The following is a 27,619-nucleotide window of genomic DNA, read 5'->3' on the forward strand; positions in this document are numbered from 1 at the left end:
CTTGCAGGATTAAGCCCCATAACAGTAATAGCACCTCTACTCTCTACGGGCTTTACAAAGGAGGATAAGTATCATTATTTTATGAACTGGGAAACAGAAGACCAGAGTGGTCTTAATGGGGAAGAACCAGGAACAGCCTCCATTTCCTTTGCTTTAACCACAACTGTAGGAATTGGGTAGTCTAGTGGATAGGATGCTGGACTGAGACTCAGAAAACAGCTGAATTCTTACTCTATTCACAAATTCCCTGTGTGACCAAGTCTCATTTAGTGTACCCTATGCCTCAGTTTCCCATCTGCAACCATGGGGATAAAATCCTTCCCTATCTCAGAGAGGCTGTGAAGATAAAACCCATTAATAACTGTAATTTGCTCAGACTCTATAGTGATAAGGTCATTTACGTTTTTAGACAGACCTTCTGTCCCCTATTCCTAATGCTTGTCAAGATCTGTTTTTCAGAATTTCTGAAGCTCTTTCTTTAGAATTTTGAGGCCTTCAGTGCTATCTATCCTCAGGAACTAAGAAGGAGAGTATAAGAAGACACATGTTTCTTCATTAGTCTGAACCTTCTGTCTTTTCTAATTCAACAATTCCTAGAGTTTTTGTTAAGGTCAGGTCTATTGCATTTGAGCGACATGGAAAAGTCATTCATTCATAGACATGCTGTAAGCTGCTAGCCATACAAAAGCTATTTTAAGTGCTTTTGGGAGAAGCTGATAATTCCTACCAAAACAATGCTGCCAAGAAGAGAAACACTTGCAATTTCTCAGACTCCCTTGGGAGACTGCAGTTTTTATGCCAGAGACTCTGAACTTCTCACAACCTCAAGTGACGTTTTTCTAACCTCCAAGTTTCATATTTCTTCTCAGTGATCAAATTTTTGTATTCCCAGTTTAATATACTGGTGCAATTGAAGACTATTGCCCTGGTCTGTGCAGTTATATACTATTACCCTGATCCTTTCCGTTTAAATGGAAAGTGGACATTAGCTCATAATCTGGTTGAATTTTTCCATATTGGCAGATCAGCATTATTGAGAGCAATATGTAGTAGGAGCTTTAGGAAGGTTTTTCAAAAAGACCAAGAAAAGAGGGAACTGAAACTGAAAATGTTTATGGTCAACTTTTGAATACATTAGCTTCTTTGTTAAAGGTGATTTTTAGATGTTCTATATCACTTGCATCTTTCTTTTACCTATAGCCTCCTTGTTCGTAGGTGATGAGGAAAACATATCCAGGAATTTTCCTGTGCATAGACTGAGAAGGTGAAGGCTTAAAAGGCTTCTATCAACTTGAGTAACATTTCTACTGTTACTGTTGTCTTATTTGTGTGACTCTAATTCTCAAACACTACACTCAGGATTAGCACCTCATTGTGTTAGTCTCAATATAAACACATAGTTAAAGAGTTTGCTATCTAAAAATGTTTACTTTTGTCTGAAACTTTTTACATTTCTTACAAGCTACTGTGACAAAGTTCTTGCTCTACCTTAGTGGGTCTTGCGCTTATTGGCAGATTTGCTCGCCTTGGAGCTTCACGGCAGCCCTCGGCTTGGCCATTTTTCTGAATTCACAGTCCAGGTCGATTCCTCCTCTATCTGACCAGGAGTTGGGAGGATTTGGGGGGAACCAGGGCCCGCCCTCTAGTCCGGGTTCCGGCCGAGGGCCCTGTGGAATGCAGCTGTTTAGAGTGCCTCCTGGAACAGCTGTGCGACAGCTACAACTCCCTGGGCTACTTCCGCATGGCCTCCTCCCAACACCTTTTTTATCCTCACCATAGGACCTTTCTCCTGATGTCTGATAATGCTTGTACACCTCAGTCCTCCAACAGTCCGCATTCTCACTCTCAGCTCCTAGTGCCTCTTGCTCCCAGCTCCTCACACGCACACCACAAACTGAAGTGAACTCCTGTTTAAAACCCAGGTGCCCTAATTAGCCTGCCTTAATTGATTCTAGCAGCTTCTTGATTGTCTGCAGGTGTTCTAATCAGCCTGTCTTAATTGTCTCCAGAAGGTTCCTGATGGTTCTGGAACCTTCCCTGTTGGAGGACGGACCGTCCCTAGCTCGCTCCTTAGCTATCTGCTTTCTATTCTTTCCTAAAGCCCCCTGGCCTGGATTTTTCTTACTTTTGGACCCTGCCTTAGTTTACCCCCGAACGGGCCGGATGCTTTTTGTGTTTTTTTTTTTGTTTTGGTTTGATTTTCTGCCGCTTTTTGCTTTTGTCTGAGTGCTGACAGGCTGCCATCTTGCAGCCGGCACCACTCTCCCCCCCTCGCCTGCTTTTGGGCGCAGCTATTTGCCTCAGCTGAAACCCCCGGAGGAGGGGGGGGAAGATTACCGATTTTGCTATCCGGAGGGGGGAGTGGAAGCCCCCAGACCCAGCCGTTTTGCTGTCTGTTTGGAATTCCTTTCTTATCTCGGCCTGCCGGAAGCCTTGGTACACAGCCAACAAGCTGGAGAAGAAATCACCCAGGGAAACTACAAATCATCGTGAAGGGGGCCGTAAGACTGAGTAATTTTCTGAATTATACTCTCATGGGGGGGAGTTTGACTGTGGTTTAATTGCGTTTGTGGCTGCAGAGGGGGTGTGGCACGGAGCTGCCCCCCGATCCATCGGTGCCCCCCCCACCATTACTACAACTGTCACGGCCCCCCCGCCGTCCGTCCCTGCTGGCAACCTGCCATCTGCCTTCGGATCCAGCTGTTTGCTTTGAACTTTGCCTTTCGGACCGGACATAACAGCCGACCAAATGAGACTCTTTGGACAAACGTGCGTGGGTCTACCCCCCCCCCCCCGCCCCGGACTGCTTCTCCCACAGCTTGCCCCATCACCGGACCCCGATTTTTGTTATTCCCCCCCTCCCAGTCAACCCATTTGGCATTCCCCCCCACCCCGCCTGCAGCCCAGCAGGGAGGAGCGGTTAATCTGCTTCCCCCTCCCCCCTCCTCCTTCCGGTGTCTCCCCGTCTCTCCCTGCTCACAATGATGGGGAATGAGAGGGGCGAGGCCCCTCTAACAATATCAGCTGTCCCTCCCCCACCTCCCCCCCGCCCAACCCCCAAGGCCCCCCCCCACACCACTATTGTTAAAATGCTTGCCACCGCCCCCGCTGGGGCACCGGCAGCAGGAGGCACCGGGGCGATTACTGCCGCTGCTGGGCCCACTGCCCCCCCAGATTCTAGGAACCCCCCCCAGCTGGCCGGAAAGGCCAGGGCGGGAAGAAAGGAAAGGGCCCCGCTAAAACACCTAGGCCCTCCATGGCAGGGGCTGCCCCCACAGCTGTGGCCTCATCATCGACCGTGGCGCCCCTCCCTGCGTTTCCCTCCACCAGCTCTGCGAATGTCCCTCCCCCGGCCCCCAGGACGTATGCCCGGGCGGTGGCAGGCTCCCCCCTGCCTGCCGCCTCATCATCTCGCCCACCCACTGCCTCCGCTACCATCACCAGCGGCCGGGGCCCCTTCCCCACCTTGACCAGGAGGCACGGTGTCCGTTGCCTCCTGGTGCCCGCCTCGCCCCACGTGGAGACATACGTGCAGGCGTTGGCGAAGGTGGTAGGACCCACGGCTATTGTGGCGGCCTCCAAGATGTATGGGAAGGTCGTTTTTTTCTTAGCTTCGGAGGCTGCCGCCCAGGAGGCAGTAGAGAGGGGCCTGGCGGTGGGGGGGGTGTTTGTCCCCCTAGAGCCGCTAGAAGACCTGGGCGTTCGCCTCGTCCTCACCTCCGTTCCTCCCTTTTTACCCAATGCTGCCCTGTTACCCGCTCTCTCCACCCTGGGGAAACTTGTCTCTGTCATCAGCCCTCTCCCGTTGGGCTGCAAGGACCCCACCCTCCGTCACGTCCTTTCGTTCCTCCGGCAAGTGCAGCTTCTACCGCCGGCGGGGACGCGTGACGGAGAGGCGCTCGAGGGGTCCTTCCTAGTCCCCTACCAGGGAGCCCGCTATCGGGTCTTTTACTCCACCGGAGAGGCACGGCGCTACCTCTGCCGCTCAGCGGGACATGTCCGCAGAGACTGCCCTTTGGCCCCGGGGGGAGGGGCACCCGAGACCCCCGAGACCCGGCAGGACATCGGCCCCGTCGTTGCTGACGCCCCTGGCCGTCCAGCACCTGAAACCAACCCTCCTCCTACTCGATCCATCGCTGCTCCCGTCCGGGCCCAAGAGACACCTTCCCTACAATGCCCAGGCAAGCAAGGGAGTCCCACCCTTGCTATTACCAATCCAGCAGAGCCTATGGTGGAGGGTGTGGCAAAAATATTACCGGGTACATGAGAGGGCCTGCCCCAAGGAGAACCCCCCGCCCCTCATGCTGCCTCACCGCTACCCCCCCGAACCCCTGAACCATCGCCTCCACCCCCCGACACGACCCCTGCTAACCAACCCCCAGACGACGCTATGGAGGGCTGGACCCTAGTCTAGGGGAAGCGAGGCAAGCGGAAGGCTCGAGCTCCGCTGCATCCTTCCGACGCGGAAGCCCCCCGGAAGACCAGGAAGGGAGGCACTGATATTGAGCCTTCCGCTACGTCCACGAGTGAGATCCATCCGCTGGTGTCGGGAGGGGAAGACAGACTGACATTGGAGGGCAGAACCCCCTCTCCACAGGAGACCCTCCCCTCCGAGACTCCTGAGGACGCCCCTTCTGCCCGGATACCACCCGAACCCCCCGCGAACCCCGAGGCGACCGTTGAGACGGGCCCTAGAGGAGAGGCCCCCGGGGTGGCAGGAGTTGGCCTCTCCTCCGTGTATGAGGAGATTGAGGCCCTAGATTTGACCCCGGTCACCCAGGGAGAGGATGATCTACTGCCGGCTGGCCTCACCCCAGCCCCCCTTTCCCCATGCTCCCTCCCCCTAATTGCCTTCCCGGGTGAGCACCCTGCAGAAGGTGGTCCATCACCTGATGCCATGGCCACCAAGACCACCACGGAGCCAGCGCCTAGCATTACTGGGAGCCCCCTCCCTTACCCCTTAACCCTTGACTCTGCTCAGGAGGCACCTTCCTTTAGCTGCTTGCCTCCTGAACCCCAGAGCCTTACCTCTGCCCCTGCCCCCACCCCTGTCCCTGCCCAGTTTACCTCCTCCTGCAATGCTATTGCCGCCCCTGGGGTTATTTTTTTCCCGCCTTTTGCAGATTCCCCGCAGGGAGCAGTTTTTGCACTTTCTAGTCATGACCCATTAGGAGTTGCAATTTTTCCCCCGCCATCCCCTTCCACCCCAAGGCGCGAAATGGATTTAATAACCCCAGCCTGTCAGACGCCCCGTCGGTGGTCCGCACCCTGCCTACCCGCCTTAGCGGACCACGAGGCTGCATTAAGAGACCCACCAGGGAATACCCCGGAAATTGTAACCCCACCCCCCCATGAGCTGCGGCATGCACTACGGAAGTTCCTAGAACACACCCGTGGCGCCCACAATAGGGTACAGCTGGCTCTTCAGCTATGGGGGGACTTTGATCAAATTCTTCAGGCCACAAGAGCCCTTATACAGGAGGGCAGGGGGCAAGGAAAACGCGATGCTGCGGCCTACGAGCGGGCCCGCGGCTTCCGAAAAGATCTACTCATCCGCGGGATGGGTCACGGGTTGCTGCGCAACCCGCCGGGGGCCACGAACATCCCCACCAATAAGAAACCCCCAGCCCTCCGCATGACGCCTCTCATTATTGCAACCTTGAACACCAGGGGCTGTAGGATGGCTCTCTGCAGGTCCCAGGTGCTCTTACCTTCGGGAAGGGGGGTACTCTGTAGCTTTCCTGCAGGAGACCCATACGGACCCGACCATCGAGGATAGGTGGCGGCTGGAGTGGGGAGACGGGGTATACTTTAGCCACTTCACGACTTGGCAAGCTGGAGTGGCGACCCTGTTCTCCCCCACCCTACGGCCCGAGGTGCTAGGGGTCACTGAGGCCGTGCCGGGCCACCTGCTGGACCTTCGAGTCCGTATGGAGGGGCTCGGGGTCAGTCTTGTTAATATCTATGCCCCGCAAACGAGCCCAAAGCAGCCACAATTCTATCAGCGGGTGTCCGACTTTCTCAGCACCCTAGGTTCGCACGAGTGCCTGGTCCTGGGAGGGGACTTTAACACCACCCTCGAGGAACAGGACCGCTCAGGGGCCGAGCCGAGCCCAGCTGCCGTGAACATTCTCCGAGGAATAGTCGAATATCACTCCCTAGTGGACGTCTGGCGTGACCATCACCCAGATGACACTTCCATGTTCATTTTTGTCCGGGTGGAGGCCCATCGGTCACACCACTCTCGGTTGGACCGTATTTACTTATCCCGTTTCCATCTTTCACAGGCCCACTCCTCCACCATTCGGCCGGCCCCATTCTCCAACCATCATTTAGTCACCATAACGGTCTCCCTCCGTGCAGAGAGACCAGGGCCGGCCTATTGGCACTTTAACAACAGCCTGTTGGAGGACGAGAGCTTCGTGACGTCCTTCCAGGAGTTCTGGCTGGCCTGGCGAGAGCAGTGGCGTGCCTTTCCCTCGGTGCGGCGATGGTGGAATCTAGGGAAGGTACGCACCAAGCTCTTCTGCCGTGACTACACTCGGGGCACCAGCCGACGGAGAAATGCGGCGATGGAGCAGTTGGAACGGGAGGTCTTAGAGATGGAGAGGCACCTGGCCGCCAACCCCGAGGACCCGTCCCTCTGCGGAGCGTGCCGGGAGAAGCGGGAGGAGCTTCGGGCCCTCGAGGACCACTGGGCCCGAGGTGCCTTCGTCCGGTCCCGCATCCGCCTCCTTCGGGAGATGGACCGTGGCTCCCGCTTCTTCTATGCCCTGGAGAAAACGAGGGGGGCCAAGAAACACGTCACCTGCCTTCTAGCGGAAGACGGCACCCCCCTCACGGATCCGGAGGAGATGTGTGGGAGGGCCCGCGACTTCTACACAAGCCTTTTCTCCCTGGATCCGACCGATCCTGGCGCTTGCAGGGTGCTCTGGGAGGAACTCCCCACGGTCAGCGTGGGCGACCGAGACCGGCTGGAGCTGCCTCTCACCCTGGCCGAGTTCTCGGAAGCCCTCCGCCGCATGCCCACCAATAAATCACCGGGCATGGACGGGCTGACCGTGGAGTTTTACCGCGCGTTCTGGGACATCCTTGGCCCAGACCTAGTCACTGTCTGGGCTGAGTCTTTGCAGGGCGGGGTCCTCCCTCTGTCGTGCAGGCGAGCGGTGCTCGCCTTGCTGCTGAAGAAGGGGGACCTCCGCGATTTACGAAACTGGCGTCCCGTCTCACTCCTTAGCACGGATTACAAAATCGTAGCAAAAGCAATTTCGCTGCGGTTAGGGTCCGTGATGGCAGACGTGATCCACCCAGACCAGACCTATACTGTCCCAGGTCGCTGCATTTTTGACAACCTATTTCTAGTCCGAGACCTTTTGGAACTCGGGCGGAGAGACGGTCTGTCGTTCGCCCTCCTGTCTCTTGATCAGGAGAAGGCGTTCTATAGAGTAGACCATGGGTACCTCCTGAGCACTCTGCAGGCATTTGGATTCGGACCTCAGTTTGTGAGTTTTCTCCGGGTGCTGTATGCCTCCGCGGAGTGTTTGATTAGGCTCAACTGGACCCTGACCGAACCGGTCAGCTTCGGGCGAGGAGTGCGACAGGGGTGCCCCCTCTCGGGCCAGCTGTACGCTCTTGCGATCGAGCCTTTCCTCTGTCTCCTCCGCAGGAGGTTGATGGGGTTGGTGCTGCGGGAGCCGGAGCTGCGGCTGGTCCTGTCGGCGTACGCCAATGACGTACTTCTCGTGGTCCAGGACCCGGGCGACCTGGCGTGAGTGGAGGCATGCCAGGCCATCTATTCGGCAGTCTCCTCCGCCCGAGTCAACTGGGTCAAGAGCTCTGGCTTGGCGGTGGGGGACTGGCGGCAGGCAAGCTCCCTCCCACCCGCGCTTCAGACCATCTGGTGGAGCGCGGGTCCTCTGCTCTATCTCGGCGTTTACCTTTCCGCCACGCACCCTTCCCCGCCGGAGAACTGGCAAAATTTAGAGGGCGGGGTGATAGAGCGGATCCGGAAATGGACGAGGCTACTCCGATGTCTCTCCCTCCGAGGGAGAGCACTGGTGCTTAACCAACTAGTCCTGTCCACGCTCTGGTACCGGCTCAACACCCTGGCCCCGGCCCCGGGTTTCCTGACCCACCTCCGGAGATTGATTCTAGAGTTCTTTTGGTCAGGAATGCACTGGGCCCCTGTTGGAGTTGGAGTGGGCCAGCCTGAAGGAAGGAGGGCAGGGCCTGAAGTGTCTGTACACTCAGGTTCGCGTTTTCCGCCTCCAGGCCCTGCAGAGGCTCCTTTATAGTGCAGGTAGTTCGACGTGGAGCATATTGGCGCACGCCTTCCTGCGCGGCTTCCAAGGGCTCCGATACGACCGGCAGCTCTTTTATCTTTGTCCGAGAGGTTTTCCGCGAGACCTCTCCGGACTGCCGGTCTTCTACCAGGACCTCCTCCGGACCTGGAAACTGTTTCTAACGACCAGGTCCGTGGCGGCCACCATGGGAGCAGATCTCCTCACGGAGCCCCTGCTACACAATCCCCAACTCCGTGTGCAGGTGGCAGAGTCCCGCTCGGTGCGCCAGAGGTTGGTCCTGGCGGAAGTCACGAGGGTCGGAGACCTCCTGGACTATGACCGGAGAGACTGGCTGAATCCCCTGACGCTCGCTCGGCGCATGGGGCTCTCCAGCCCCCGGCGCGTACTTCAGGAGGTGATGGCCGCCTTGACCCCCGCTGCTCGGGCTTATGTCAACCGAGCCTTGCGCGAGGGCGCACCCTGCCCATCCTCTACCCCAGGCCCGCCGGACCTTTCCATTGGGCCCCTACCCTGCCGATCCCAACAAACCCCTCACCCTTTCACTGCAAGCCGGCTGCATGAACTGCAGCCGGTCAGTTTTCAAATTGCGCCATGGAAATATTTATACACACTCACGCTTCACACCCTTCACGCCCACACCCTGGTGTCCCTGGTGTCCCTGGTGTCCCGCCCCGATACAAAGTGGCGGGACCTCCTGCCACCTTTGGAGGGTGAGCAACCTCGGTGGGCCAGCCTGTATTCCACCTTGGTCCCGAGGCCCGTCGGGGACATCAGCTGGTGGCTCCTTCACGGAGCTGTGAGCACGGGCGTGTTTCTGACACGGTTTACCCCCATCCCGGATACTTGCCCTTTTTGTAATGTGAGGGAAACCCTGGCGCACGTATATTTAGAGTGTGCCAGATTGCAGCCCCTTTTCCGGCTCCTCACAAATATTCTATTGCGCTTTTGGCTTCATTTCTCCCCTCACCTTTTTATCTATACACTCCCCATCTGTGGCCCCACAAAATTGCGGGATCTCCTGGTTAACCTCCTCCTAGCCTTGGCTAAAACAGCCATTTATAAAACCAGAGAGAGGAGGTTGGCCCATGAAGCGACCTGCGATTGTAGGGCCTTTTTCTGATCCTCAGTACATTCACGTATCCGGGCAGAGTTCCTCTGGGCGGCGTCCACCGACTCCCTTCATGCCTTCGAAGAGCGGTGGGCGCTGTCTGGGGTTCTCTGCTCGGTGACCCCATCCGGTTCCCTCCGTCTGACCCTTTGATTGAGGGGAAGAGCGAGAGACGCCAGCCCCAGCCATTGCCGCTGTGGATACCATCATTACTGTCATCTAGGAGGGGTCCTATAATACATGTATGTCTATCCCCCACCCCCACCCCCAAACCACCCACCCCGAGCCGTGCCCATCTTGCCGGGCACTCTCAGGAGAGGGATAATCGGTGACACTGGGTGCGGCACTAGGTAACTCGAGGGGGTGGAAGACCACGAGTGTCGAGGAAGCCCCCCCGCTCTAGGCCACCAGGTAACTCAGGAGGGTGGAAGACCACGAGTGTCGAGGAAGCCCCCCCGCTCTGGGCCCAGGCTAGCCTGAACACTTCTCCCTCCTGAAAGCTGCTGTGTTATACCTTCTGTTTGCATTGTTTTGTTGCATAGTTTGTTTTGTTTTCTTTGGTAACTCTTTGCAAGTGTTACACAATAAAATTCTTTTCTGTTTCAAAAAAAAAAACCTTCCCTGTTACCTTACCCAGGGAAAAGGGACCTACTTAGCCTGGGGCTAATATATCTGCCTTCTGTTACTCTCCTGTAGCCATCTAGCCCGATCCTGTCACACTACATATAGGATTGCTGTCACAAAGAGATTAGAAAAAATCTTTGTCCAGTTTAACATTGCATTTGATAGCACCTTGCGTGTATATCTGTTTGTCCCGTAAATTATTTACTCAGTTTCCCATGTTGTTTGTGGGGGTCTTTCCCTCAGCAACAGCGGAGAGAGGGAGTCTAAAAATCATAAAAAATGGCTGGGGGATTTGGGGATGTTATTTTTAACGCATATTTTGAAATTGACTAGATTGCAGATTGACATTGTCTCTTTAATAGAACGTATCAATGAAGAGGAAGGGGGACTCCATTAAAATCCATATGTTTTTCCATTTGGCATGTGGGCTTGGCATTTATATTGTAAATTAATTGCCTGAAAATAATATTTCTGGTTTTCGCATCTTGGACTACCCATTTGTGTCTGTGCTTGAAAGCTTTATTTATTCTTATTTGTTATAGTTTTATAACTTCCATTTATTTTGTAATCTGTTCTCTCCTGTTTTCCTCCAGTAACTTTGATTGCCCAAACATTCTTCATCACTCTGATATGATAGTGTACTGCAATTGTCTTGGAACATTCTTATACATTTCTAAAATATGTTGTTTACTTCTGTTTGTAAGACACATATTTAATTGCAGAAATATATTTTAAAGAGATAGAACTGTCACAAAACTTAATGCAGCTGGTGAAATGCATTACTGCACCAACGTTTTTCCTCATAACCTGAGTTCAAACCTTGGCTTTTGTCACAAGTTTAAAAACAAAACAAAAAAGTCGTTCTTCATGCAGATCACAGAACTGCTACACAGTTTGGTACAATCACTATTCTCTATTCAGCAGAATCCCAGGACTGTAAAAACAGGGTGCATTGGCAGAGTTGTACGGAAATCTTGCACAACTCCTTGTCCTCACTATATGTGACTCAAACCAATGCTATTAATCGCTCACCTTCACAAGCACTAAATGCACTTCTCAGCCTTAAAAGTAACTAACAATGAATAATAAAAGAAAATGATAAAGTGAATACTTTGTTTGGATGATTTGAATGAGATTTTTAAAAACTTCATGGAGTGAAAATATTAGAACAGTGATGCTGTATTAATGGCTATATCTCACATCTTCAAATAATGCCTTTGAGCTTCCAAACATGCCTATCTAGGGGAAAATGAGATTTGTGCTGCAGAATAATAAGTATGTTATCTTTTGAAGGAGATAGAAAAAGGAGTTTTATGTGATGTGGGAATCATGATTTATCCAGCTAAACATCAAATATTGCATAATCGTGTCTTCCTGGTAATAGAGTACAGTTAGGAAGCTATCTAGGAAATTCATTCTGTTGTTTGTTTGTTTAAACTCAAATCTTTTATTTAATAATTTATTTAAAATGTTTAAAATGCACATAGCATCTTTCATTCTAACAGATCCCAACCGCTGTGTTTTAAAAGTTCTATAGTGCTAGTAGCCAGTCATCATGGGGCACGACATTGGGTGGAGGAGGACATGTTGGCCAAGGACATCAGTGTCCACTCTTATGACATGTGCTATGGGACATTTTGTGTCCATGCAAAGCAGACAGGCCTTTTCATTTCATATAGTCTCCTCTGAAAGACTCCCACCGTTAATATTGTACTGTACTCCATTTATTTGCCTCAGGAGTCAGCGCTGATGGGATGTGAATTGGTGGTTTTAGGGAGTCTAGTGGAAGGCATTTCACATCTGATGCTTAGACCTCCAGGTCATCTCTGTCCTCCTCCATCCTCTTCCTGTTTGAAGGAGTCATTATTGAGCACGGTTTTGATTTTGAAAGATATTATCACCCAATGGTGTGATGTGGTGAATGCTTTTCATTTTCAAACTTTTTGATGTGACAGACTCTTAAGCCGAGGTTGCTGATATGTACTATCTGCAACCTCTGAGAGTATTGGTTGGCTGGAAGTCAGAAGACACTATTGTCCCAGATTCCAAGCACTCAAAAAGAGTTTGGAATTCTTGAGTGGGTTTCTTCTTATTGGCAGTAAAATGTTTGAGCTCCATATGTGTTTTGGATCCTAACAATCATACTCTTTCTCTCTATCTCTCTCTCCATGCCTCATTCCAACAGTTGAGATTAGCTATAAGACAGTTCTGACCAGTCTCTGAGGAGATGGAGACAGGGTGTTTTCAGTGAGGCTCTAGACTTCAAATGTGTTTCACCTGTTGGTCCAATAATGTTTGAGTTAGTTGGCTTCCAGGATATGCGGCAAAACCTTAATATTTTCCCCTGGCTTATGTCTGAGAAAGTGGTTTGAATACACTGAGTTACTTTGCATTGGCAATTCACAGTCCCTGCACTTTCCAGAGAGCAGAGCTGGCTGTCCATAGAGAGGAAGCATTCTAAAGAATGCAGCAGCTCCACTCTGCACAGAGAATGAGCACCTTGCCAATACATCATTTGGGCTGAGAAAAAGCATGAGAAATTTTAGCCCAAAGGTTATGTTTTCCAGAGGATGACAAACTTTGTGGTCTTGAAATGCATAGAATGAAGGTGCCTCCTCAAGTGTAACTACCGTATTGATACTGTGAAACAACATAACAATTATCTTCAGGCACAGTATGATTTCTTATGAGGTGGTGGTGGTGGTAGTTGTTTTTCTGCTAGCAAAGTTCTGTGAGCACAGTGTTCTGAAATTTCCAGCCTGTCACTCTAAATCAGATGAGGCTAATGGCAAGGATAGTCAAGCTTCACTTTTCCAATGTGTTTCTTTAACCCCATAACTACTAGTAAGAACTCGGACTACTTTTATGATATCTGTTTCTATTAAAAATGTCCTTACCTTGTCTGTGCTTATGTTAAGATATTGAGGATCAAATTTAAATTAAGCATGTACAACTCCATTGCACTTATTTACACCGGGTCTCAGGGCTTGGCTACACTTGTGAGTTACAGCACAATAAAGGAGCCCCGGGTGCACTAGCTCACTACCCGTCCACACTGGCAAGGCACGTAGAGCGCTCTGACTCGCGGCTACAGCGCTGCTGGTACTCCACCTCGACGAGTGGAATAACGTTTGCTGTGCGCTCACTGGAGCACCGCGGCACCAGTGTGAATGAGGTGTTGCTTTACTGCGCTCTGATCAGCCTCCGGAAACATCCCATAATCCCCTTAAGTCAAGTGGCCACTCTTGTCATTGTTTGGAATCGGCTGTAGGAACGCGGAAATGCCCTGTGAAAGCTCCATTTCTGACAGCCGGCTGCTTATCTCCTCCGAGACAAAGCAACCATTGGTTGGAATGCTGTGTGTGTGAGAGAGGGGGGCGAGGGAGGTCTGCTGCTGTCTGAACTTACAAGACAGCATGCTGAAAATGCTCTCAGCCCCCCAAAAACCCACTCTCTCTCCCCCCACATACACACAACACACTCCCTGTCACACTCCACCCCACCCCACCCCCATTTGAAAAGCACGTTGCAATTGCTTGCTTGCTGGGATAGCTGCCCATAATGCACCGCTCCTAATGCCGCTGCAAGTGCCGCAAATGTGGCCACGCCAGTCCGCTTGAAGCTGTCAGTGTGGACAGTGTGCATCACTTTCCCTACTGCGCTCTACGAAGGCTGGTTTAACTCAAAGCGCTCTACATCTGCAAGTGTAGCCATGCCCTAAATTTGGGCCTTGAGGTAAATCCAGTTAATATGTTGCTTGATAGATCATTTAACCAGCTGAGGAAAAAAATCTCATTGTCAATGGTATTTCTTTCCATCTAATCTGTACTGCATTATTTGAGTTTCAGAGCTTCTCTGGATTGTACACTCCCATTATGTATGCTGTTGAAATCTTTCTAACTTTCAAGATTCAGCTGCATATTCTCATTATTGTGCATTAACGATTAATTATTAAGATATGATATGATATACAGTCGTCCAAAATATAAAATATCTTGATGGAATGATCTTAGCTAGACTTCCTTTTTTTTTTTTTTTTTTTTTTTTAAGGTTTAGTGTTCAAATACTTTTTCTATTTTCCCAGAGAGAAATTCTGGAGCAACAACAGCGTGAAAGAGATGATACAAGCTTTCATAGCATATGTATGTTCTGCGATAAAGAATTCACAGGAAACAGGTTTGTAGTTTGAGCATATTTACTATTGTTTTCCTCTTAATTAACTGTTGATTGATCCTGTCTTTTGTTCACTGATTGTAAAATATGCCATTGAGCTGGCTTGTGGATAACAGTAGGGCTCTGGAACTGAGGAAAGATTCTGATGTGATTCTTGGAACCAGACTTCTGTATCCTGTACTGTTAAGAGCTGGAAGTGTTGTTTAGCCCAGAGATTGGGAGCCTGTGAAACCATCTTACACCAGATTTGACCAAGCTAAAGATCAGCATTAGAAGGGATCTTCATCTAATAATCCTCAGATGGAAGTTGAAAGTCAGTTTGTCCAGGGGTGGACAAACTTTTTGGCCCCAGGGCCACATCAGGGAATAGAAATCGTATGGAGGGCCATGAATGCTCACAAGGTTGGGGTGCAGGAGGGGGTGTGGGCTCTCGGGTGGGGCTGGGATGAGGAGTTTGGGGTGTAGGAGGGTGCTCTGGGCTGGGACCAAGGGGTTCGGAGGGCAGAAGGGGGATCAGGGCTGGGGCACAGGTGCGGGAAAGGGTTTGGGTTCTGGCTGGGGGTGCGGGCTCTGGGGTGGGGCTGGGGATGAGAGGTTTGGGGTGCAGAAGGGTGCTCTGGGCTGGGATCGAGGGGTTTAGAGAGCGGGAGGGGGATCAGGGCTGGGGCAGGGGGTTGGAGCGTGGGGAGAGGCTCAGGGGTGCGGCCCCCGACCCAGCGCTCCAGCCGGAGCACCAGAGCAGGGCTAAGCCGCGTAGTGCAGCCCTGGACCTAGCACCCCAGCTGGAGCGGGGCCGTACCACGTGGCTCGGCCCCCAATCCAGTGCCCCGGCCGGAGCAGGGCCGAGCCACTTGGTGTGGCTCAGGGGCCGGCTTAAATCGGCTCGCGGGCCGGATCTGGCCCATGGGCTGTAGTTTGCCTACCCCTGGTCTAGCTCTATGGGAATATATAAAAGAAGGAAATATGAATCGTCATATGAATAAATGTATGTAAAATGTGGAACTGATAATGAGAGGTGGAAGGACTTTAACAAGTCCTCTGCATGAAATTTAAAAATTAAATGGAAATCCTCCCTAAATATTTTGAAAAGATGGTGATTAAAAAATAAATACAGCTGACCCTTCAAGGAAGTTTTCTAATAGGGAGCATCTTGATTAATTTCTTCCATTCCAAAGACGTAGTGCCTGATTCTGATTTACACCAAGGCCCCATTACATCACGATGAATTTTTGGGTGCATTACAGAAGAAACTTGAGAAGTATATACAGTAGTATTTTTTAGATTTTTTTGTTAGATAACCAGCAGAGAGCAAGCTGAGAAATGACCTCTTATCACGTTTCTCAAAACACCTGTACAAATTAGTAGATGAACCGTAATAATAATGTGGGTCAAAAATAAAATTGTGTTGTTGTTTTCAGTTAGTGGCTCAGATTTCATGCATGTGGACTAAGTAATTGAAGTGTTACTGAAACATGCAGTAGGGCTGAAATTAAAATTTTCTACTTCAGTAAGTCAAACTAATTCCATCCCTACCAGCAACAGAAACGTTATTATTGCTGCTTATTTGATGCTGGCTTGTCTACATTTTAATGCAATTAGTGTGTGGTAAAGCACTAACTCAGTGATTCTCACATGCTTACACAAATATATCCAATGTTCTTTAATATCTTTTGTAGGTCTGTTCTTTTCAATCACATGGCAAGAGATCATGCTTTTAATGTTGGGCTGCCCGATAACATTGTAAATTGTAATGAATTTTTGGCTGCATTACAGAAGAAACTTGACAAGTATGTAATCTTTTTGGAAAAAATAGCCTTAAGTCATTTTACTGTTAGTCTTGAAAGCAATTTGGGCTAAAATGTAAGTGAGCATTCAGGAGGACTTTAAAAATTAGGATGTTGCTCTCTCAGGTGTAATCTTAGAAAATTTACTGTTTTCTTTTCACATTTCATTCTGGCTACTTCATAATTTCTTGTATTATGTACATTGATTTACATTAAATTATTAGATAATAATTAAATGATTAAAGGTGTGATCTTTCAACCCTTATGCACACAGAGCTCCCATTGACTGCAGTGAGATTTGTGTGCAGTAAGGGCTACAGTATCAGAGCCTACATGCATTCACAGATCCCAAGGCCAGAGGAGACCATTGTGATCATCTAGTCCAGTGGTTCTCAAACTGTGGGTTGGGACCCCAAAGTGGGTTGCGACTCAATTTTAATGGGGTCACCAGGGCCAGCATTAGACTTGCTGGGATCTGGGGCTGAAGCCCAAGCTCCATTCCCACCCAGGGCGGCGGGGCTTAGGCGCCAGCCCCTCTCCCACTACCCAGGGTGGTGGGGCTCAGGCTCCGGCCTCTTTTCCCCACATCTGGGGCAGCAGGTCTCGGGCTGTGCCCCCACTCCCCAGGGTCGTGTAGTAACTTTGTTGTCAGAAGGGGATTGTGGTGCAATGAAGTTGGAGAACCCCATGTCTGGTCTGACCTCCAGTATAACACAGGTGATAGAACTTCCCCATAATAATTCCGAGAGCAGAGCTTTTAGAAAAACATCCAATCTTGATTTAAAAGATGTCAGTGATGGAGAATCCACCACAACACTTGATAAATTGTTCCAATGGTTAATTACCCTCACTGTTAAAAATTTACGCCATGTTTCTAGTCTGAATATGTCTAGCTTCAGCTTCCAGCCGTTGGATCATGTTATACCTTTCTCTGCTAGATTTTCATACTTCTTTGAAATCTTCATACTTCTAGGCAGGTTTTCATACTTCTTATTTTAAACTTCTTTTGGCTAAACAGCTCCTACATCACCCAAGGCAGCACTCCTCTACCTCCTGTTACCTCTCTCTTTGTATACCAGTGGTGCAGGCCCCGGCCTTCTGCATGCTCCTATGCATTTTTCATACTCCCTCCTAGCTCCTCTAGGATCCTTGTCTCTCTGTAATACTCCCAGTATCTGTGGTGATACAAACCAGAAAGCTATGTAGGCGTGATCACTGTGGTGTCTGTAAACCCTAGCTCTCCTTTCAGATAAGTATTGAGAAAGTAGATGACAACCATGGCTAGTAAGGGATTTGTTGCTACACACATCGAAAGTGAGCCTCATTGCAAGCAACATCTCTCTGTTCTTACCAGGCATGTGTACACATGGAAATTGTTGGTTTCCCGTGGCACGCAAGGGTGAGAGAGCAGACAGCTGAGCCAGTTGCTCAGTGGAAAAACTGCTGTATCCATGGCTACTTAAAGAAATTTGATTTGAAACCGGAACAGTTTTAGGAAGTAATTGATGATTCACTGATTGAAAATGACTTAATCATGTGCTTTTTAAAAGATTCTGAATCAGAAAACCTTGTGCTGCCAACTAAGTGGTAATTCTGTGTGTTGCAAAGTGAGAGATCTGAGTCCAAAAGCCAGCCTTGGCTGCTTGTTCTCCACGTAAGTAGGAGTTGACATCATTTCAGAGTCAGAGTGCTCTTTTGTGTGTGACCAACCCAGAGAGAGTGAGAGAGAGACTACTCAGTATCCCATATTAGTTAATATTCTACCAATGGAAAGCACAGATAAATCTATGTAAATATTATAGTGCTAGAAAAATTTGTTGTAGCATAAATTTTACAAGTGATAAGATCCATAGGAGAACCTCGTTAGTGGCAGCTAAATTAATATATTGGAATAAATTTGAATACATCTAATGTTCATCCACGCCATAAGCCTGTCAGACCCCTTTGAAATAAGGAACTTTTGACAACATTTTGACAACACTCATTGAGATGAGCCATGTTTCAACATTCAGGGTTACTCCATTAGCAAATACAGCGTGGTCCCAGTAGCTCCCTTACTTTTGCCTACTAAACCAGTGACAGTTTTGGTCTACAAGGTCTCGAGATCCATTAACCAGTGGCCTCTCAGCCTTCATGTAATTACATAGCCAGCCACAGTGAAGAGCCCGCCAGTTTTTTGTTCTGCATCCATAGGTGTGGGAAGTTTTACCAGACTTCTGCTTCAGAACAAAAACATTTTTTAAAAAAATTGGGACATATAATTGCCCCCAACTCAGGCAGTGGAGTACACGAGCCCAGCTGCAACACAGGCCAGGCAGCTCATCCCCTGGTCCCGTCTCTATTCCCAGAATCATCTGAGGCTAAAAAGGGCTAGAGAGGCTTCAAAAGGGCACTTGGGAGAAGTCCTCAAGGGGTAGGCAGCACAGACTCTTCTTCCTCCCTTCTCCCCATGATAGCAGCCTGCTATCAGCTCATGTAAGCAATGACCCAGTCAATGTGTTTCCAGCTACTCCATCACAAGGTTTTCTTACAGCTCTCAGTCCTAGGGTATTCCCTCCCACTAGAGCCTGATCCCTCCCGAACACTTTCTGTCACTACCAGCCTCAGTTAAATGTGGATTCTGGGATTTACAATAATGGACTCAAATCTGGCATAGCAGTTCTTCTCCGGGGAGGCCCAATAGACCTACTGTGCTGACCCAGTAGACCTATGCGCAATACAGATGAACTGCAAGATCTCCTCTTTTTTTTCCTCCCAAGAGGGATCCAAGGGCAGTAGGCACAGATGCTGTCTCCTAGAGGTGGCCTCCTTTTCCCCTGCTAACCAGAACTATCCAGGAGGGAGAGGGCACTGGTAGTATGGATGGCTCTATACTGGCTGAGAGGGCCAAGTTCTCTGATCTCCTCAACATGGATCACTCCGACCCCATTGTCCAGCCCTCCCAGCTGGCAGTGGAGTACGCGAGCCCAGCTGCCACACAGGCCAGGTAGCTCATCCCCTGCTCCCTTCCCTCTTCCCAGAAGCACCTGAGGCAGAAGAGGGCTAAAGAAACCTCAAAAAGGGAAGTTGGGAGAAGTCATCAAGGGGCAGGACCTTTTCTCTAAGGGACCAATTTGTCACCCAGAGCCAGAACACCTAAAACAAACTGCCTGGTTTTGAGTGATAATATCACATGAGAGGAAGGACTCTCAGAAGGTGTAACCTCCACTTTGCTGGCATCTAGAAAATCTTCCACAAATTCTTCCCATTCCTGAACTTGGTGGAAGTTCAAGCTGTGGTGCAGGAAACATAGCTTCTCTCCTTTGCGATCTTGGAATTCTTACTGATGGGCCTGACTAAGGGCTTCATTGTTTCAACCATAAAAGGTGAAGTGCCTGCGTTGCCTAGCATACTTTCCTCCACAGGCAGGAAGAGGATCTCTTTATACTGGGGTTTCAAGCAGTTTCTCACAACTGCATCTTTATCCTCCTACGATTCATCAAGGGCTGCCATGGGACCTCAGTTTGGTTTTTAAAGTCCTGTCCCGATGTCCCTTTGAGCACCTCAGGAAGATATCCAGATATTTCTTCTCCATCAAAATGACCTTCCTGGTAGACATTGCCATCACTTGAAGGGTGTCAGAGCTTGGGGTATTATCTATTGAGGAACAGACTGCATATTCCACAATGATAAAGTGGTTCTTCAGTCAGACCTGGCCTTTTCCCAAAAAATTAACTTATTTTTTTCACAAAGAGGAAATTTTTGATAAATAAAAATAAATAAATAACATCCTTTTATTTTTTTGTATGTATTTTAATAGTTTCTTAACTTGTCATCTGGGTGTGTTTGGTTGACTATGCCATGGTCTGACTCTGTCCTGCACCACTTTAAGATACCTCAAGATAAATTCTTGAATATCTCTTTCATTTAGCTTGCTCTCACATTCTTAGGATTAATCCTACCATATATCTCTTCAGTTTAATTAAATATTATTAAATTGTTTTGTTTTAATGCAAAATCTTTCCACTGTATGGCTATCATTCAGGCTCTCAGTACATACTTTTGCAATATTCTATCTCAGCGGTTCTCAAACTGTGGGTTGTGACCCCATTTTAATGGGGTCACCAGGCTGGCGTTAGACTTGCTGGGACCCAGGGCCGAAGCTGAAGCCCGAGCCCAGCCTCCGCGGGGATGAAGCCTGAGCCTGAGCCCCATCGCCCAGGGCCAAAGCCTGAATGCTGCAGCCTTCGGTGGCAGGGCTCAGTTTATAGGCTCCCAACCTGGGGCTGAAGCCCTTGGGCTTTGGCGTCCTCTCCCTCCCTTTCCCCCCCGCCCCAACCTGGGGCGATGGAGCTCGGGCAGGCTCAGACTTTGGTCCCCCCTTGTGGGATCATGTAGTAATTTTTGTTGTCAAAAGGGGGTTGCGGTGCAATGAAGTTTGAGAACCTCGGTCTATGTTAAATTGTCTTTTAATCTGTTTACCTTTTTATCTTAGTTTGCAGTGTTTATACTGTGAGAAAACCTTCAGAGACAAAAATACACTTAAAGATCACATGAGAAAAAAGCAGCATCGCAGAATCAATGCCAAAAATACAGAATATGACAGATTTTATATCATTAATTACTTGGTAAGAGGTTTTTTATATAATTAGTAAATTGACTGTGGAACTGCAGAAAATATCTTGTTAAGACTGAATAATTCTGAACAAGCAGTTAGCATAAAGGTCAAAATTCAAGTGAAGGACACTTAAGAAATATGCTTAATTATCAAATGATATTTTGGATCATTATTGAACGACAGAATAATAAATGTTTTAGAATTCTAAGACACTCAGGAATACTCAGTTTGAAGACACTTTATGATTAAAGTCATTAGCATTCAATCTCAGCTTTAATAAGCAGGAGGGAAAATTAAATACAGTAATGAAATAAAGGGAGAGCGAATTAGAATGTTGTTGGATTGGAGTTTGTTTTCTAGTAGGTTTAAGCTGAAAATATTCTTTAGGCTACACAGTATATGCAAGGAAGCTAATCAGTGGCTTTCAAGTGGAATAGAAAATAAGGCTGGATTTTTTTCCCAAGGTGATGTGTAGTCTGTGATAGGTATTAACAAATTCCACCTAGGTATTTACATTTGGTCTAAATCTCCTTCTGTGTATAAACAGCAGTTTTTCGCTCCATCCTTAACTTTTGTGTGGAGTAGCTGTTCCAAAATCTGCCACGTTCTACCCCAGAAGTTGCTGCAGTTCAGTTGTGGATAAAGTGTTTTATGTCAGTATTACACTTGTGTTGATATCCATGTGATAAACTATTTTTTCATGCATCTTTTAGACTACCTCACCTACTCTCTGCCCCTTAATCCTCCTCCTTTCCCCCTCTTTCCCCAGATTTTATGCTAGTAATCAGACAGCCATCATTGTTTCTAATTCTCTGGCAAGTTGATTTATTTCCTTCTCCTCCCCAGTGTGAAATTCATTCCCTTGTCCCCTTCCACTGCTAAAGACCACAGAGGCCTGAGGACTAGGACAGGGAAGATTCAGTCCAGGTGCAGTGATGCCTCTTCTGGATGTAAAAATGGCACTGCTCTAAGCAGGGGCGGGGAACCTATGGCCTGCAAGCCAGATGCGGCCCGCTGCTTCATTTAATCCGGCCCACAGCAACTGTCCACGCCGCAAACTGAAAGCCCCGAGCCACCCCTGCCCCCTGGCGCTGGAGCCATGAGTGCCAGCTCGCCCCGCTGTGGAGGGAAGCTGGGGTTGCCAGTCCCAGAAGCGACTGTGCTGCCCCTGCCCGCCCCCAGTGCTGGCTCCGCAGCTCCCATTGGCCAGGAACTGCAGTTTATGGGAGTTGCAGGTGTGGGCAGTGCACACCGCGCAGAGCCCCCTGGCCCATCTGCCTAGGGGCCGGACATGGCGTCTGCTTCTGGGAGCAGCATGGAGACAGGGAGCCTGCCTTAGTCCCGCTGGGCCTCCAACCTGGAGCCAGCTCAAGGTAAGCACCACCTGGCCGGAGCCCACACCCCAAACTCGCTGCCCCAAGTTGGAACCCCCTCCCACACCCTAACTACCTCCCAGACCCTGCACCACATCCCCTGCCCCACCCTAACTCCCTCCCAGATCCTGCATCCTAACCCCCCCCCCGCCCCAACCCTGAGCCCCCTCCTGCATCCAAACTCCCTCCCGGATCCCAGACCTCAAACCTCCTCCTGCACCCTAACCCCCTGCCCCAGCCGTGAACCCGCTTCCGCACTCCAAACCCTTGGCCCCAGCCGAGAGCCCCCTTCTGCACCCGAAGCCCCTCATCCCCAGCCCGACCCCAGAGCCTGCACTCCCAGCCGGAGCCCTCATCCCCTCCTGCACGCCAACCTCCTGCCCCAGCCTGGAGCCCCCTCCCAGATCCCGAACTCCTCATTTCTGGCCCCACCCTGGACCCTAGGGGAAGCCCTGAGACACCGTGTCCTCTTCCATTCCCCCCCCACAGCCCCGTGGGGCTGTGTGTGGCCCACGACTGACTTTTTCTGTGAGTCAGTGGCCCCTGGTCAGAAAAAAGGTTCCCCACCTCTACTCTAAAGTCTGATCTGCAGGGCTAGAGAAACGAGAGCTTTATATTAGTTGAAAAGAAGGGGTTCCCAGGCTCCCAACAGGCCCAGTGTTTGCTGCCAGCTCTGCAAGATCCTGAGATATCAGACCTAAATATGATATTGTGGTTTTTTTAAAGGCACTACGTTAGGTAATTTTAGAGGTTTCATGGCTTACTCACAGTCATGTAAATATAAGAGTATGTCTTTACTGCAGTTAGCTGGGGTTCTTACTTGGGTGTTCTCCCTACCTTCTTCCCATGCACACACAAAAACTTCTAATCTGAGTTTGGTGATTTTTTAGCTGGGCCAGCTGGAGATATGGGTTTGAGCATGGGTGCCACTTTGCAGTGAAGATGCCAGGTAAATAATTGGAGTACTAATAGTCCTCCAGTGCCTTCCCATAGTTCCCCCATGTGCCCAGAAAGATAGATGAGTTCTCCCACAATTTTCTGGGAAAGACTAATGGAGTGTCACAGTTTTCTGCTGCACAAAGAACCATGGATGTGTCTCCAGAAGTCTTAGCAACACATGTGGGTAAATACAGCACTAATGAGGACACAGTAGTTTGGTGTGCCTGCTCATACCCAGGCTAGGCTTACCCTGGTGCCGATCACCCAGGCTAATGCTGCATTGAAGACATTGCCTAAGAAGCAAGTCCTTTAAGGGTGAGGGATACTAAAAGTAGTCCTGTAAAAACGCTAAATCTCAAATATTTTAAGTAGCTTTTCAGTAACATGACAATATTTGTGATGGTGTGTTAACAAGGTTTTATTGACACTTGTTTTGAATGACCATAACTCTGCCCTGACTTTGCCTCTCATTAGTAAATGCAGCCATCCCATACCCATGCCAAGAAAACCTCTATACCACACTTTAACATCATGTTGTTTTATTTAGCATTTATCTTTGACTACACTCTACCCACTAGCCTACCCCTACCCAATACTTAAACCTTTCAAATCTTTGAGCTGCTGCCAAATATCTACCATTCTTTATATATATTTAATATTTATTAAATATATATATATATATATATATATATATATATATATATATATATATATATATATATATATATATATATTTATTTAAAAACAAAAATCAACCACACCGTGGTTTCCTTCTTTCCTTCTTAAAAGTACATTAGTGTGAAGTGCAAGATGTCATAATCAGCCCAGGCCCAATGACATGCAAAGTCAATATCTTTTGACTCCTACACAGCACTTGATTCAAGGTCTCGAATATCTGACCTTGTAATTGTGCCATTATTGTGTACAGAAAAACTGCCTTCGGTTTTATTACAAGGTTCTAAAATCTCTCTCCTTCAGAATCCTGGATGCTTGAGCCCTTGTAGCTTGAACCCAAAGGTCCAAAGATGCCCCAGCAAGCCTCTTAACCCAGGCTGACAGATTTGGGATAGCAGTGCTTGTGCTAGCTCTCTAAAAATAGCTGTGTTGACAGTGCTTTGAAGTTGCGACTCAGGCTGGACCTTGGACTCCAAAACCCACCCCCTCCCTCTTGGCTTCAGAGCCTCAGTGCCAGCCCGAGCTGTAACTTCAAAGTGCTATCTACGCAGCTGTTTTTAGAGCGCTAGCGCAAGGCCCACTAGCCTAAGTCTGTCAGCTTGGGCTGGGAGGCTCGCTGCTGTGGATTGTGTAGACACACCCCGGGTCACCTGGCTTTCTAGGTGAAAGGATACAAAAAAGTACAGATACGGTTTAAAAAAAAGAAAAAAAACCCTGTGAAACATTTGTAAATCCGTTTACTGACATAATGACAAATGACAGACTAGTGTGGGATGGTATAAAGGTTTCCTTTAGCATCAGTCTGAAGTGTAAGAACGTTTCCTACACTCTGAAGGGTGCTTGCACTCTTAGTGTTCTCTGGTGCCTTTTTATCTATTTTTACACAGAGCAGGCAATGAGATTCAAGAGAAATGCAGACTGCAATACGTTCAATGGGGTTTCAATGGATTACCCTGTACTCACAAAGACATAATGTTAGTTCCTACTGTGCACATTTGGACCATGGTGATAATGGTAATGTGATGAAGCTGTTTTTGAGTTGAATCCAGGTTCAGCACCAGAACTGAAGCTGCCCAGGGCCTGTTTTCCATAATGACATGACATGACATACATTGCTGTTCCTCAACTTTTTGCGTTGTTTGCATGTTTAACTGTTTAAGGCAAGCCATATTAAGCTTTTCTGGTTTCTCATCCCCTGTGAAAGCTCTTTCCCTTTGCTGTACTTGAAATGTCCAGGAGATTCACAGCTTTCAATATAGCTAGCAGAATGTGGCTATTACATGTCAGTCATTCATTACAGAGCATTGCTTGATATAAAGATTTGTGGCTTCTGATTAAATGTGACTTTAGGTTTTTGGGGTGGGTTTTTTTTGTTCTGTTTAATAGACAAACTAGAGAGTTTTCAGAATGAAACAGCAAATATCTTTCCAAATGTCAGTTCTGTGAAGCTTAGTGTTGTAAAAATGGGTCTTTAGTAGTAAGCACCATTATAATCTCCAGCCCTTTTTAAATACATACAATAAACCTCTTGAAATGGTAGCTGGATCTTAACCTATTTACATGGAAGCCTATTTATATGTTTTTGTAATTAAAAGTATTCCTTTTTAAAGCAGACTTTATCTGTGTCCCTGCTCTTTTTATAATTTTGCTTTACATATGAACCTTCACAGAGCACTGTGTTAAATGGTCTTTATGGTTATAGTCAGGCCAGGGCTGGAGATTTTTTTTGTTTTTGTGGGGGTGTTTTAAATAGGTCTTTTTGTTCACATGTATTGAGAGCTTTTATTGAATTGTTTCACAAACTTCAGCCCCATTCCTGCTCCTATTGAAGTCAGTGGCAAAACTCCTGTTGACTTCAGTTGGAGCAGGAACATATCCTTTGTTTTTCTGAATTATGCTTTTGGCTTCATTAGCATTTATAGTGTAATTAATTATGAGGATTTCCTTTCTGAACTGACAAGTGGCATTTTATGGCTTACTTCTTCTGTGTATTGGTCCTTCCCTGCCTTAAGTAGCCTACTTGACATTGCAGGGAATTATGTAAATGTAGGGTCATGTATCAATAAGTCATCTTCTGATTTACCAAGATTCCTTAGCTGTCTGACATCACTTAAAAGTGGCTTTTGTTGTGCTGCCATGATAATTAATCACATATTTTGTTGAGTTCTGCTTCATAGTACTATACAGTAGTACACGTGATCTTTAGCTATGTAAGGATAGATGCTTTTCTTGAAACTTCATTAGCTTTGTAATTTCAGCCCTAAGCAACAATCAAAAGATTATTTATGATGTATTTAATATTCTTGTTGCATTAGGGTGGGATTTTCAAAAGATAGAAGACTCAGGCTCACAAATCCCATTGAAAATCAAGAGGACTTGTGCTTCAGAGTCATTTAGGCATGTTTCAAAATCCCAGAGGCCCCCTTTAGGATCAGGGACTCTCTGTAGGCATTATATGAGCGCATTAGATAGGGCTCCTGCTCCGAAGAGCTTACAATATAAACAGACAAGACTAACACATGATAAGACAAACAACCTGGAAACATCACATCACAGGTACATGTATAGTCCTTTTAAAAACAGGATTTTCCCCAGAAGCTTTTTCCACTCCACTTCCCCTTGCTTCTGTCCCCATTGCTCACTCTGCCCTTTCCATAATAATGTCTGGGTCCAGTGGTGGGGGGGAAACCCTGACAGTCTCTGATGGTGTCTGTTCTTACAGGGCCTGGCCCAAAACCCATAATTCAGGGCCACAGAATGGTGGTAGGCAGTCTTGCTGCTTCCTCCTCCACCCTGAAGGGGGTTGAGAGCACTGTCTTTAGGGGCTGGGTCACAGCCTGTCTAACAGATCCTTCCCCTTTGGGTATCCATTGGAGTGTGGCCAGGAGGACTGGCAATATTGGGCATGCACTTCCCTAATCAGTTACACATTTAATTTTAAATTGGCTGAGAATAGGCCATAGAGTAGAGCCCTGCGTGGGGCTATTTTTTAATACCACTCTCACCCGCTCCTGCTATTATGGCAGCAGGTCCTGTGGGACGCGCAGGATCCCAGTCCTGCGCGTCCCGCTTTACCCTAGTCCCTCACAGGGGCTCTAACGTAGAGTAAAGCAATGGCACTCTAATGAATGTGTTTATTTTCAAATTGTAAAAATTTGCTGAAATGCATACACGTCTCTCACAGGAATTTTATTTCTTAAAGTCATTTTTGATATATTTTTTTTAAAGAGTAAACTGATCTTTTTTTCTTGTGGCCAAACTGCAAATAATAGTTACCCTGTATGTTTTGTTTTCTGGCTGCTTGCTGGCTGAGCTTGGGAAGGACTTGTGCTCAACTTGATGGCATTTCTCTGTCTGTAATGTGATAACTTTTGAACATCACATCCAGTCAATTCCAAAATTTCAGGGAATGTTCTCGGCATCAGTGGCCAGACCTGATTGATTTGTGGGGAAATCGGAAGACCAAAAGGGGGAAAATAGGATGAACCCTCTGCCAGCTGCAACTGGTTGATAGCATCCGTTTACCCCTTCCTTCCTAACACTCCTATCTCATCTCTTGTCTCTTCTCCCAATAGAATTTTAACATGTTGACACACTGAATGACTTATTTCCCAAACGGAGAGAAGAATTATGGTGGGTCTGGCGTGTATGTGGGTATGCACACAGCCCATGGCATTGGGGAGGAGGTGGTGAGGACACACAAACCCCTGACAGGCAGGAGGTTGCGGGACTCTGATACAGAGAAAGGGAGAAAAGGGGCCACACAGGGCCTCTAACATGGGGAGTATGGGGGTCAGACAGCCCCTGGGATGGGAATAAATGGGTAGAGAGAGGGTAATGAGAGCTCATGGAGAGCCCCGGCCATGGGGGGAGAATGGAGAACCATGGAATGGGTGGAGGAAGGAATGTGAGGGTATACAAAAGGCTAGGTGGGGAGAAGTTGGGGGACCCCAGTATAGGGGTCAGGGGAATAGGAGTGCACATAGAGTCCCTGCCATGAGGGGGATGATAGGGGACCCTTGAATGGGGGAAGCGGAAACACA

At 48.4% G+C, this 27,619-nt stretch overlaps 1 protein-coding gene across 9 annotated transcripts in view; it reads left to right on the forward strand.

Moving 5' to 3' along the window:
- ZNF277 (zinc finger protein 277) overlaps nucleotides 1-27,619 on the forward strand; it is a 93,058-nt gene that overhangs the window by 55,777 nt on the left and 9,662 nt on the right. For 8 of the 9 annotated variants that reach the window (XM_043549585.1, XM_043549580.1, XM_037888668.2 and 5 more), the window contains 3 exons: nucleotides 14,120-14,211; nucleotides 15,885-15,995; nucleotides 20,467-20,599. The exons of the other annotated variant lie outside the window; for it this stretch is intronic. In XM_043549585.1, the coding sequence (XP_043405520.1) occupies nucleotides 14,120-14,211; nucleotides 15,885-15,995; nucleotides 20,467-20,599 (336 nt within the window). The remainder of the gene's footprint in view (nucleotides 1-14,119; nucleotides 14,212-15,884; nucleotides 15,996-20,466; nucleotides 20,600-27,619) is intronic. 9 annotated transcript variants of the gene reach the window in all.

Source organism: Chelonia mydas, chromosome 1 (genome assembly GCF_015237465.2).
Source record: "Chelonia mydas isolate rCheMyd1 chromosome 1, rCheMyd1.pri.v2, whole genome shotgun sequence".
In the NCBI taxonomy this organism is placed as follows: domain Eukaryota; kingdom Metazoa; phylum Chordata; order Testudines; family Cheloniidae; genus Chelonia; species Chelonia mydas.